At 60.0% G+C, this 13,546-nt stretch overlaps 1 protein-coding gene across 1 annotated transcript; it reads left to right on the plus strand.

Moving 5' to 3' along the window:
* Positions 1-831: 831 nt before the first annotated feature.
* On the plus strand, positions 832-13,045 carry LOC137675303 (uncharacterized). The gene is made up of 13 exons (XM_068421311.1): positions 832-926; positions 6,100-6,234; positions 6,361-6,590; positions 6,954-7,144; positions 7,506-7,595; positions 8,033-8,119; positions 8,473-8,657; positions 9,031-9,174; positions 9,289-9,391; positions 9,522-9,578; positions 10,602-10,822; positions 12,047-12,342; positions 12,432-13,045. The coding sequence occupies exons 1-13, from the start codon at positions 832-834 to the stop codon at positions 13,043-13,045; spliced, it is 2,448 nt and encodes an 815-aa protein (XP_068277412.1).
* The last annotated feature ends 501 nt before the right edge of the window (positions 13,046-13,546 follow it).

The following is a 13,546-nucleotide window of genomic DNA, read 5'->3' on the forward strand; positions in this document are numbered from 1 at the left end:
AAACTGGATATCTGTCGAGTCCAGCCACGTCTGTAAATGAACAGAACAGGGAAGTTCCCATGAAATATTTCAATAGCCCTCTTCAGATCTGAACGGCAGGGACTGCAGTTCAAACATGGGATTGCTCCATGGCACTCGTCTCTCCCTTCCACTCAGGAGCCCTGTGCAGACAGTTACTGGGTGCCTGGACCATGCCAGTCTAAAAGAAACCCTGCAGGCAGCTGTTGGGAGAAAGGGTTCCCTGGAGCTCACACCAGCTCCAAAGTCAACCCCAACAAGCCCGCCGGCTTTGCAGCAGGCACTGGAAGCAGCGCAGGGTCGGAGAGGCAGGGAAAGAACGCTCTGCAAGGCAGAGTGCCGCGGGGCACGTCACTGAGCCTGACCCATTCCCTCTCTGCTCTTCTGCATGTCTGAGTGTCGGCCAAGAAAATATGAAGTTAAATTTCATATGAACAGAATATTAAAAGCTGCATGAGCGTTCATTCAAGTGACATACCTATGGGATCACTCCGAGGCTTCCGGACAAGATCCGGCTGAGAAGCCGGGTGGCCATCGCCTACAGGCACAGCTGTAATCAAGCACATGTCCATTAGATGTTGTGATCTACCTCTTAGTCAGTGACCTGCGGTGACTGGAGGGGGGGGTCAGGTAGCGACCCCGAGGTGCGGTGGGTGCCGCGCCACGCTGTCCAGAGCTGCGTGCCGACCCTCGCCTGCCTGCCTACCTAATCCCCGTGGTCGCCACGGAGCAGCCACGAGCTGCCGGGCTTGCAGGGCCACCAGAAGGAGGATGAGGAGATAGGCAGGGGCCACGGGCCCCTGTGCCTGCACCATGTTGCTGCTGCTGCTGCTGCTGCCGCTGCTGCTGCTGCTGGCACTGCCAGAGTGGTGCCCGCGGCACAGCACTGCACACCACGGCATGGCACAGTGGGGCTTTGTGACCTCACAGCCCTGCCTCCCCACCGTGGCCACAACCCCGGGAGCCGCCCCTCCCCTAAGCACCGCCTCTGGCATGCCTCCCCCCACCATGTCCCCTCGGGAGGGAGGGTCTCCCGCAGGGGAGGGACACTGACACTGCCCCATCCTGCCCCCTAGCAGGGCCACGTGCAGTGCAGGCCCGTCACCTCCTGGCCCTGTCTGGGCGTCACGGCCGGCTCGCCGCAGCACTGGGGTGGGCGGCACGGCCGGGAGCAGCCCTCTGCAACACCGGTTCCGTGTTTCCTGGCGCAGGCATGTGCCCGGGGACTGCACCGTGGCTGGGCGGTGCCGGCGTGGGGAACGCTGGTCCTGCACTGTGGGGCTTCTGCTGGGAGCTGCCCTGGCGTGGGAGCTCTGCGGCAGTGCCCTGCCCCAGGGTCTGACATGCGGGGTGTGAGGAGCGGCGCTGACACCCACTGAGTCAGAGCGCAGCAAAACTGACCAGCCCAGGCTCATCCTGATGCAGCTACGTGGAAAACATGCTTTTGGCTTGGAAGGGATTCTGGCCGAAACACTCGCCACAACAAACTGACTTTGCTACATCTCTTTGCAAGTCCTGGCTCTGGTTTGTCACATGGGTCAGAAGACAGAAAAGGAAACTTTTTTAAAAACCCCTCAGCTTTCCTCAGCAGGTAAACCTTTTGCCTGCGTGCACCGGGGCGGTTCCCTCTCGCGCAGAGCACAATACTTGTGAAAGCTGCATCCCCGTCACGTACAGCCGTTGCCAAAGAATTACTGAGTCTGCAAACGATGACCCTTCCCTCTTCTACACCCGCGTGGAGGGCGCAGAAGTGGAGAAGGGTGGACCTATTCTGGGAGGCAGCACTGCGTACGGGAGGGCCCAGGCGCTCAGGGAAGCTGCCAGACTGGGTCATATGCGGTGGGCAACAGCAGCTCCAAAAGACAGGCTATTTACAGAGCGTAGACTCCTCTGAACAGACACAAGCATCACCCCAACACCTCGCCTCACTCAAGCAGCCCCCTCCTGCCCCATTCCTGGGAGAGGAGCAAGCTCTGGTCTGGGTGGGCGGCTGGAGAGAAGCGTGTGACACTGGCCGGGAGGTGAGGACCAGCTCCCACCGGGGCACAGTGCCCCCAGGACAGCACAGCCCCAATGCGGTGGCCATGGTCCCCAAGGGCATGGCCAGGCTGCACTATCTCCTTGTGCCACCCCACCGTGGTGGGAGGTGAGAGTTCCCCAGGCACTCCCTGTGCACAGAAGTGGCTGAAACTGGCAGATGCAAGCAGAATGAAGAAGAGAAGGACCAGGGAACCAATTCCAAGAGAATGAGGTAAGTTGAGAAGGCGGCCAGCGCAGTGACCAAGAAAACCAGGGAGAAATCAAGAGACCGCTGACCAGAATATAGTGATTGGACTTGAGGATCAGGTGATGGGTGGTACGTTCCAGAAAATCTGTCTGGAGGGGTATAACTGGGGTGTGTGATCTGCCGCAGGGGTCGGTCCCTCCTTGGAGACACCCAGCTCGAGCTGCTCTGCATGTCGCATAGATAAAGCACTTATTTACTCAGAGGACTGGCGACTCGTCTCCTGCGAGCAACAGCCTAGGGCTGAGACCTGTGGAGGTGGCACCCGCATAATTCCTACCATGGTCTAGGGGGCAGCTGTAATTCCTGAAACAACAAGTCAGGTGCTTGCTTCTGCCCTAGGCACATGTGACATCACAAGCACCTGCAGAAGCCAGCTGCATGCTCCTGCCCTAAGAGCTACAGAGTCACCAGAGACATCACAAGCACCTGCAAAAGCCAGGGGTTCATTCACACCCAAACAGCTACTTAGACACCAGTGACATCAGAAGCAGCTGTTCAAGCCAGGTCCTGCTCCTGCCCTATCACCTCCTCAGCCACCAGTGAACTCACAAGCACCTGCACAGCAGGGGCGTCCTCACTGCCAACACCTTGGCTTTTTCCCCTCCACTCCATCTCTGTCTCCCATCTCCCATCTCCCCATGCTCTCCTCTTTCCCAGGCACTTTTCTCACCCCCTCCATGACCTCCCTATGTCTCTGTCTGTCTTTGTGTTGTGTGTCGCAGATGTTACTTCGGAAGCATTGTCCCAGCCAGGTCACCTGCATCTCCTTCTCCCTCTGCTGTCTTTATGACTGTGCCAGCTGTCTGATGTGCTTTTTGACCTCAAGGGCCCTCTCGTCCTGCCTCCCCTCTGCTGTTAAATCCTGTTCCTGCAAGAGAACTCACCACCAGTCAGTGTCCACTCTGTGGCATCTTACCTGCAACTTCCTGAGCTGGACAGCTGGTGGGAACTGTCACCATCAGCCTTGGCTGTGCCTGAATTCTCCTCCTGGCACAGAAAGAGTTCTGAGTGTGCTTGGTGCGTGCCAAGCTGCCTGAAGGAGAGCAGCAAAACTCAAAGTAACTCCTGGGCAATGTCCTGCTGGGAAGGGCTGATTTGATTGCAAGTTAGCCGCAGGTCCTGAGGCCAGTCCAGGGGTTCTCCCTGTCCCCCAGCTCGGCCACAAGTCCTACACCTGGCACCACCCAGCAGGGTTTTGGAAAGCCTGTTCCCAGCTGTGAGTGCCAGGCCAAGGGCATGGGGCAGAAACAGCCCCCTCCCGCAAGGGGCCAAGCCCCCAGTTGGCCTGTGTCCCCAAACTACTAACACTTCCAAACAGTCTCTCCCTCTAACTGCATTATCTTCCGTTGTAAGAAAAGAAACTGTATGCTCCCTGATGCAGTAGTCTAAGAGTGTTAGAAGGCGATTTGGGCTTGAATTCCAGAACAAAAGAATTTCCATTGCAGAATCTCAGCCAGCACCTCCATGCTCATCTTGTCAGTGACCCACAAATGCTGCCTTGGAAAAAATCTAACAGCTAAAAAAAAGAATCCTCTCTTCCTCAAGTCTTTGTTTCCCTCATTTCCTCAGACTACCACAGTCATAATCATACTCTTATTCTGGAATTACCACCAATCTGAAACCCCTCCAAAGCACTGCTGCTAAGGGAGAACCACCACTAAGCACACACCCAAGTGTTAGTCCTTTTGCAGCAAGGTCTCTGTGACCTGGCGCCTCTACATGGATGTCTCTGCCTGAGAGGAGAGGACTGGCCCGGAAGAAAATCTTAGTAACTTGGCTGTGGTGAAAGGAAAGAATTTAGAATAAGGATACAAAGAAGTTTAAGAGAAAGCAGGATAGCAGAAGAGGCTATCCTCTCCCCTGCCCATCTTCACCCTCGCGAGGAGCTGTTCCTGGCAGCCGGCCTTGCTGCCTGAAAATTCCTACTGTGCTGCTCCAGGCCATGAAAACTGTCACGCTACAGCTGTGCCCAGCTCAAGCATTTTGGAAAAGCACACTTTATTTTTTTTTGACCTCACTACAGGGCAGGCCCACAGGCCGTGACTATGGCTGGTAAAGGCCACAGCAATACAGAATTGTGCAGGGATGTAAAATACCCAGTGGCTCAGCTCATTTCAATTGCTTAAGACAAGGCTTTTGGTTAGAACAGAGTCAAGAAAATGTAAAACCAGAACTCACCTACGCTCCCTCCTGGATTGGCAGCTCTTCCTTCATTAGTTCTTTGCATTTCATTCTTTCTTCGGGAGGACATAGCAAGATTGTCCTGCTTAAAAGAAACAAGAAAGATCAGTCACAAATATGCAGAACACCGGACATCCACATACTTGCTGCCTACACAGCAGCATTATCAAGGCCCTGCCTAGACACCAACGATTAAATTAACGTACCGTTTTCCTACACAGGCAGCAACTAAGGATCAACTGAATACAACCATGCGTGGTTACCTATTTTCACAAGACGCACGTGCTGCTTCAGCTTCTATCTTTCAGTCTGATGCCTATGAGAAAACGGAAGCACGTTTTCTTGTAAGAGGAAACCATTAATTGCAAAGTCAGTTCACGGCCTCATTTGCCTCTTTATACACCTCTCTCATGAAAAGCCGAGGAAACGTTGTGGAAGTCATGTTTTTTTTTGCAGAGCAAACCCAGGACACCTCAAGAGACCCTGTAACTACACGAGTTTGTCTTTCCTTTTCACCCCCGAGGTCCCAACGCACCAAGGCGGGGGCAGGCAGAACAGCCGTGCCCTCGGGTCGCACCGGGGAGGAGAGAGCAGGAAGAGCCCTCTGGCACCCAGGGTTAGGAAGAACAATTTCTGCTCTGAACTGGGCTTAGTCCATGTGCCAGTGCAGTGCTGATCCAGATACGAAACTGAGGGTGTCAGTTAATCCCAGGTACCACACACACTGTAGCTTCTTCCATCGCCTCCTCTTGATGAACTGTTTTCCAGTCTCTTCCACCTCATCCCAGCTCAGGCACCTGCACTTGGGCTCAGGGCTGCCTGGAGCCTGGCTGCCCTTAGGGCAGCAGCAGGACCGGCTCTGACCCTGGCTGTGGGGCTGTCCCTGGGGCTGAGCACTGGGGCCCAGAGAAGGGGCAATGGAGCTGGTGAAGGGTCTGGAGCACAAGTGTGATGAGGAGCGGCTGAGGGACCTGGGGGTGTTTAGTCTGGAGAAAAGGAGGCTGAGGGGAGACCTTCTCGCTCTCTACAACTGCCTGAAAGGAAGGTGTAGCGAGGTGGGGTCGGTCTCTTCTCCCAAGTAACAAGTGACGGGACGAGAAGAAACGGCCTCAAGTTGCCCCAGGGGAGGTTTAGATTGGAGATCATCGACAATTTCTTCATGGAAAGGGTTGTCAAGCACTGGCACAGGCTGTACAGGGCAGTGGTGGAGTCCCCATCCCTGGGGCGATTTAGAAGCCGTGTAGATGTGGTGCTGAGGGACATGGGTTAGTGGTGGCCTTGGCAGTGCTGGGTTAACGGTTGGACTCGATGGTCTTAAAGGTCTTTTCCGACCAGAACGATTCTATGATCCTATATACCATTTTTTGTGGAGCCCCTCACCTAGCACAGGCCAACGAGCTCTGTCCCAGTCCATCCCCGGGCAGTGGTAGGGGTTAGCCCAGGGCAGAGCCATCCCCGGAGCTCTTTGAATAGGCTGGCCATGGCCAACCTGTGCCAGCTGGCACTGAGTAGTCACCAGCAGATATCAGCCCCAAGTCCCAAAGCCTTCATACAAGCTGCATACACCTGAAGGTGCCTCTTGGGGGATGCCCAGCTTTGCTGTCCCTCCCCAGGCTCCACAGCTTGCTCAACAACCTGAGAACCAAACTGGCTAACCAAGAGAAGCACTTCAGAGAGGAGAAACAGAGCCTGGCAGCCGACTGCGAGCACATCACGGGGCAGTGCAAGGAGATGCAGACGAGGATGAGGTGCGGTGTGCACGGGCACCCACCCACGATGAGGCCTCGGAGCACCTAAGTTGAGGCACGGGGGGAGCTCACCCGTCGTTTTGAGGCACCAAGCCTCCTTCCATGGGCCGTCTCCCTCCTGCACAGGCACTTTGCTGTCAGCGACGCCGAGAAGTTCGCGGAGGTCTGGCTTATGAACGAGGAGGAAGCCAAAGGGCTGATGCGGAAAGCGCTCGATGCAGATCGCATCATTCACACCCAGCAGCTGGGGCTGCCCTGGGAAGAGCCTCCTTACTGCTTCCTGAACAACGTCAGCCCCCTCGGGCGTTACGAGGCAAAGAGGATGGCGACCAAGCTGGCTGCGGAGATCCTGATGGGTGGGATGCACAGTGCCCTTGTAGCGCTGGGAGACCCTCACCTTCCTCCGTGACAGCCCCTACTGTCACTCCTGTCCTTGCCATGGCAAGGTGGGATCTTACAGGGGTGACAATGTGAGCCCAGGCAGGGGCTGTGCGCAGCCCCAAGCTGGCTCGTGCCAAACCACCTTGGGGATCTTTGCACTGTACTTTGCCCAGTGCTCCCAGTTCCAGGGAAGCTGATCAAGAGCCATCTCCTGTCCCAGGGTCTTTGGGGTGCTTTCCAGGTCGCAAGGAACAATTGTGTTTTCCCTGGTGACTCCTGCAGTGATGCACAGTCAAAGCACCAAGGCTTTTGCTCAGCCTTCTTTCTCCCTGTTTCAGAGAGCGGCTCGGGGGGACAGGAGGAGGAAGGGAGAGAGGAGGAGGAAGGGAGAGAGGAGGAGAAGGAAGAAGTGAGCAGTGGAGAAGGAGGAAAAGAAAACACAGCGAAGGTTGAGGATAGAGTCACCCCTCTGCGAAATATCTCCAAGAAGATGGCCAAGAGGATCCTGGAGCTCGTGAGCGAGGAGTCGGTGCTTGGTGATGTAGCACCTTGATCAGGGAGCGGGCGGGCTGTCCCCTGGTTGCCCCAGCTTGTACTGGGTATCTTCCCAGATGCATCTGATGCTCCAGGCTGTTCCCTATCTCTGGGGACAGTCAGCAAGAGCTTCAGATCATCAGGTCCTTTTGGCATCAGCGTGCTGATGATTCTGTCACCTTCCCTGTCTGCTGGGTGGCTGTTCTGGAGCCTCCTGGCCCTGGCAGCCTCACGCTGCCCAGCCGCTGCCCACCCTACCTGCTCATGGTATAACCATGGCACGGCGTGGGCTGGCTTCTGGGCAGGGACGGGGACGCTATTTCTCTGCCCCCTCTTCTCTGCATGTGTCTCCCCAGGGTTTCTTCATGGAGAGCAGGCTGCTGAGGCCCCTGCACACGCTGGGCAGGCACCAACGCACCCTCGTGAAGCTCGACTCCATCTTTGCGGTGAGTTGTGCCTTGGCCCGTCGGGGCTGCAGAGAAGGCTGTCGGTCACTGGGAAAGGTCTCTCTGCCCCGTGTCTGTGTGACATAGGACTGAGCCAGCCCAGGGAGGTCCAGGTGGACTGCTGGGGGGGCTCTGGGGCAGCAAGGGGAGAGGAGCACTGCGAGAGAGTGTGAAGCACTGTGGCCAGACGCTTCTGAGCTCAAGGCCATCCTGGGGATGAATTAAACAACATCTCCAGGGCCCCTCCAGCCTGTTCTCAGACTCTCCCATCCACAGATAGCCCCAGCTGTCCCACACTAAAGCACTTCTTACCACCCGCTCCTGCCTTGCAGGGCATTGCCAGAGGGGCATCCTCAGCTCCTGGGAAATGCTCTTCATCTAGCTCCCCCTCCTGTGATGTCTCTGAGGGATGTTAACCTGGTTCCTCTGCTCCCCAGGCCCTCGAGATCAACAGTGAGGATGACCTGTACCAGCTGGTGGATTTTTTCCTGCACTATAAAGCCCAGGAGGTGGCTGCCAGACAGGTGGCACCACCAGGGATAGCAGTGGGGAGAGCCCAGCAGAGCCAGGGGTCCAGGGAAGGGGGAACAGAACATCACCCAAACACCCAGGGAAGGCAGAGAGGGGACCAGTGTGTTGACCCTGAAATGTTTCCGTGTGACCAGACAAGGGAGGTGAACATGCCAGGGCTGAGGGGTTGAAATCTTCTTCTGCTGGGGCTGAACAGAGCCTCCTGCACATGAATTTTTGCCTCAGCTCCTTAAATTTGCCAAGGGACAGGGCTGCGGGCAGCTGGAAGCTCCCTGGGGAAAGGTGGCTCTTGGGAAGGAGGAGGTGGTGGAAGTGACAGCACCCACCTTACTGGCCTTCCCTCCAGAGCCAGGGCAGGCCAGGTGGAGAAGATGTCATGGATCTGGCTGAGGACAGAGAGGACAGTGGTGCCCAGAGGGACAAGCTCAAATCCCCTCGGAGCTCGCTGGGCTCCCTCCCATCTGTGTACATCCACGCTGATGATGTCCTAAAGATCCTGAAAGCCTTTGTGTGGGATTTTGACAAGCTGAGGTAGGACTAGGGACTGTCATCACTGGGACAGAGCCAGAGTGGGGCACAGAGGGGGCTGTGGGGGTGTCCAGGCAGGGCTGGGGGTGATTCTATAGCTTCCTCTGCCTGCCCTGTGAGGTTACAGAGGGGTGGGGAGGGTCCCCCCAGGGCAAGGGGGTACAGACAGTGCCTGAGTGAGAGGTGGCTGGGGACAAGGCAGGAGATGACCAGCAGCCCAAGGAGGGAAGCAAAGCCGTGGGACAGGCAGGTGCCAGCTGTGGGGTTGTGCTCATTCATGTGACGATGCCGATGGTGCTCAGCGCAGCTGAGGGGTATGGGGCTGTTCCTCACCCATGAAGAGCGGAGCCCCAGGACTTTGTCCTCTGTCCCCCAGGGAGAAGGACGGGTCAGCAAAGGAGGTGCCACAGGTACGGGACAGCTCCAAGGACAGGGAGTACTGGGAAGCCCTGGCACATGTCATCCCCGAGCCGATGTTGAAGCTGTGGGACATGCTGGCGGTGGCACTGGAGGAATACCAGTGAGTGCCTGGCAGTGCTGGTGGGGACAGGGCAGGCTGGTGGCGTGGCTGGGGAGACCCCAGCGGGGCCGGCACCGCATGGCCACGTCAACCCTGCTCCCTGCTTGCCCGCAGCGAGGTCCTCACGCGCCGGGCCAGCCTGCTCGCCGAGGCAGCCCTCCTGCGGCGGCAGAACTTGGAGCTGGGGCTGCTGCTGGAGGAGTACGTCAGCTCTGGGGTGAGTGCGGCCCCCTCCTCCCCTGCAGCCTGGGGACACCCCACCACGTGTGCCTGACACAGAGGTCCCTGACGTGGGGGCCACTGCCCGGAGACCATCGCCAGCAGGCTCAGGGTGCTTCTCCTCGCAGGTGAACGCTGAGCTGCTCTGCCCTCCCACCCAGCACATGGACCTGAGCCTGGCCAGGGCCGGGGCACGGCTTTTCTCTGCCCCGAGCTGAAGCTGTGTGTGGAGCCAGGGACTAATAAACCCTTCCCAAGCCGGAGTGTGGGTGTGTGGCCTGCGAGCAGCACGCCTCTTGCCTCGGGAGACGCTGGGGAGCTGCAGCTTCACCTTTCTTCACCTGATTTTACACCTTATTCCCCACTTTTGCTGCCCCAACACCTTTTCTCTGTGCAGACTTCTCCCAAACAACCCACCCCCAATTACTTTTCCCTCGTCGTTCCCAGCGCTGCTATTTCTTTACCTAAATCCTGCATTTCCAGGGCCTAAATCCTGCATTTCTGTACCTAAATCCTGCATTTCCAGGGTGATATCAGCCCAAAGCGGTGCTGCCGACAGCGTTATCTCCAGGAGGGCTGCGGCGCATCCCTGGCTCCCTTCTACCCCTCCAGTTCACACCAGTTGTATCTTATTCCCAGTACAACCTTACTGGCCAGCTTTATCTTTAGCCTTGACTCCCCTGCCTAACGCTAACGTGGCGTGAGCAGTTTCTCAGAGCAGAGCAGAATAACACCATTATTTTTTGCTCACTGGGTATCTGTGTCCTTGAATAGTTTTCGCTTTTCTCCTGGTCCCCATCAGAGGATCCGGCAGCGTCGAGGGCGGCTGCTCCCGCCGGCTGCTCGTTGGTGCTAGGCACGAATGCGAACAAGAGGCCAAGAGGGTGGAAGGTATGGAGAGGGTTTTGGGGCAGGGAAGGCAGGGCTGGGCACACTGCCTGGGACAAGGGCACACACCGCCCGGCACATCTCGGCTATCTCTGCCAGGCTCCCGGGACCACCGAGGCACCAGCTCCTGGAGTCAGGGGATGTCGGGAGAAGCCGGCACTGAGCAGCCTCCAGCTCCTGTAACGGCAGAGGGAGGAGAGCAAGTGGGTGGCAGCGGGCCCAACCCCACTGAGGGGGGGCAGGAGGGCCCTAAACCCCCCGCCCCACATGGGACAAGCACAGGGGGGTGGGTTTCATGGCCCGGTGAAGCTGCCCCCCAGCAGCAGCAGGAGGGCGGAGGGCCGGGCCCGGGCGAGGGCCCTCCCTGGCGGCTGCAGCCCGGCTTCCCCCAGCCTGCCCTGTCCCGCCCCTCCGGCTGCCCTCGCTGCCGCCAGCACCGGCTGAGCCCCGGCCTGGGGATGCTGCGGGCGTCCGCCCGAGTCCCTCACCGCCCGTTATGGCAGAGGGGGCGCTGCAAGCGCTGCCGCTCGCCCTCGGCAAGGTAGGACACGCCCCTCCAAACCCCCCCCCCCGGGACCCGGGTGCATGGCGCTGAGCACCCCCCAGGCACGGGCACCAGGCAGCGCCGGGGTCCGGGCACCGGGGATGCCCCGTCGGCTGGGGTCTGGGCACAGGAGCAGCCCCAGAGGTGGGGATCCGGGTCCGGAGCAGCCCCAGGGCTGGAGGTCTGGGTACCAGAGAAGCCCTGGAGGTGGGGGGCCGGGCACCGGAGCAGGCCCGGGGCTGGGGGTCCGGGTCCGGATCCGGGCACAGGAGCAGCCCCGGGACTGGGCGTTTGGGCAACGGGGCTGCCCCGGTTGTTGGGGGTCCCGTTCCAGGCACCGGGGCTGCCCTGTTGGCTGGAGTCCAGGCACCAGAGGAGCCCCGGGGGTGGGGGTCCGGGCACCGGAGGAGCCCCGGGGGCTGGGGGTCCCAGTCCGGGCAGCAGGGCTGCCCCAAGGGTGATGGTCCGGGTCCAGGCAACGGAGCAGCCCCAGGGGTGGGGGTCTGGGTCCGGGCAGCGTAGCAGCCCCGGGGGTGGGGGTCCCGTTTGGGGCACCGGAGCAGCCCCGGGGTCGGGGGTCGAGGTCCAGGCACCGGGTCTGTCCGGGGGGTGGGAGACCAGGTCAGGGAAGCGGGGCTGCTCTGGGTGTGGGGGTCCGGGTCCGGAGCAGCCCTGGGGATTGGGGGGTCCCGGTCCGGGCAGCGAAGCAACCCCGGGAGTGAGGGTCTGGGTTCGGGCAGCGGAGGAGCCCCAGGGGTGGGGGTCCCGTTCCGGGCACCGGGACTGCGCCGGGGGTGGGGTTCCGGGTCCGGGCAGTGGAACAACCCCGGGAGTGGGGATCGGGAGCAACCCCGGGGCTGGGGGTCCCAGTCCGGGCATCGGAGCTCCCCGGGGGGTGGGGCTCCGGGCCCCGGGGGGGAAAGCACCGAGGTCTGGGCACGGGGCTGCCCCGGGGCTGGGGTCCGGGACCAGGGAAGCCCCACGCGGGGTCCCGGCGCCCCTGTCCCCTCCCCGCGCGGTGCCCGGAGCCTGCCCGGCCGCGGCGGCCACCAGTGGCCCCAGGCGGTGTCAGTCAGGCGGTGCCGGCCGGAGCGAGCTGCAGGGTGAGTCACGGGCATGAAGGCGATTGCATCAGGAACGGGGCTGGTTCTGCAGCCGCGGCTCCTGGAAAGCCCCGCTCGGGGCTCCCTGCATCCATCCCTCCATCCCCTCTCTCCCCAGCGCCATGGAGAAGGGAGATGGCCCCTCGACCAGCACCTCGGTGGCCTTGGCCTCCTCCTCCACGGCCACTTTCAAGGAGGAATTGCTGTGCCCCATCTGTTACGAGCCTTTCCGGGAAGCCGTGACGCTTTGCTGCAGTCACAACTTCTGCAAAGATTGCAGGAGCTGTTCCTGGGAGAACCGGCACCACGTGTGCCCCGTCTGCAAAGAGACCTCCTCGTTCGACGACCTTCACGTCAACCACACGCTCAACAACCTGGTGGAGATGATCCTCAAGGAGGAAGGGCAGCGGCGAGGCCGGGCGGCCACCCTCTGTCCCCTGCATCACGAAGAAGCCAGACTCTTCTGCCTGGATGATAAGGAGCTGACGTGCTTCGTCTGCCAGAGCTCCAAGCAACACGAAAGGCACAAGATGTGGCCGGTGCAGGAGTCCTCTACACCGTGGACTTGCTGGTGCACGAGGAGGAGCTAGAGCTGGAAGTGGGGCTGCGCTTTGAGCTGGCCAGGGCTGGGGAGTCGCTCTACATGTGGGACATAACCCAGCTGGTCCCTGAAACAGCCCCTGAGAGATACTGCGAGGAGTGCAAGGCGCCTCTGCCCAGGAGCCCTGGGGACAGCGACAGCTCACGGGCATCGTCCCCCATTCTCGAGGCCCAGGAAACTCCGAGGGAGCAGAAGAGACTGGCCAAGCAGGACGAGAGGGCTCCTGCAAGGCAGATACGGAGCCCATGCAGTGCCAGCAGCAGCGCAGACCTGCAGCCAGCTGGGCAGGAGGAGTCTCTCCCCACCGTGGTCCCCACATGTCCCGTGCCCCCCTCGGCACAGCCCCTGTCCCCTGCGGACACGGACCAGCTGCCGAGAGATGGGACAGAGCCCCCGCCCTCAGTGGAGAGCAAGAGACTGAGGAGGAGGCTCAGTCTGCTGCGCATCCAGCAGTGCTGGTCCAAACTGAAGACCCGCGTGTCGACGGCCATCGATGACGAGTGGGAGCTGTGGTGACCGGGAGAGAGCTCGGCACCCAGCGACACCGAGGAACAGGACCAGACACTGCTGTTGGAGCTGCAGTTGAAGGTCGACGCGCAGTTCCGTGCCATGACGATGGAGATGTAGGCAGCACCGGCAAGAAAAGGTGGGACTGGGAGGAGCGTGGGCTGGGTGAGCGCAGCACGGGAGGACGGGGATGGATCTGGGCTGCCTGGTGCAGCTGTCAAAGCTGTGTTGCTCGGGAGAGATTCCTTCTCAGGGACAAAGGGAGCCCAGGGGTCCCTCCTCACCCTCTTTCTCTCTTCTAGCGTGGGCAAGAAGAGACTAACGCACTGGGCAGCCGCCCCACTGTGGCCGGCAGACGACTGGGAGAAGTGACTGGAGCTGCCCTGCTCAGAAGCAGCCCTCCAGTCCCGCTGCTGGGTTAAAACCACGACACCCCCCGTGCCACCACTGTCCCTGACACCCTGGTAGCCCTGGAGGTCACTGTCCCCTGTTCATGCAACAACTGAAGAG

The sequence above is a fragment of the Nyctibius grandis genome, chromosome 33, assembly GCF_013368605.1.
Source record: "Nyctibius grandis isolate bNycGra1 chromosome 33, bNycGra1.pri, whole genome shotgun sequence".
NCBI lineage: Eukaryota > Metazoa > Chordata > Aves > Nyctibiiformes > Nyctibiidae > Nyctibius > Nyctibius grandis.

Coding starts and splice junctions, on each gene's coding strand:
- LOC137675303 (XM_068421311.1), top strand. CDS start 832: ATGTTGCTGCTGCTGCTGCTGCTGCCGCTGCTGCTGCTGCTGGCACTG. Junction 927..6,099: donor GCACACCACGGCATGGCACA/GTGGGGCTTTGT, acceptor GTCCCTCCCCAG/GCTCCACAGCTTGCTCAACA. Junction 9,392..9,521: donor AGGAGTACGTCAGCTCTGGG/GTGAGTGCGGCC, acceptor TTCTCCTCGCAG/GTGAACGCTGAGCTGCTCTG.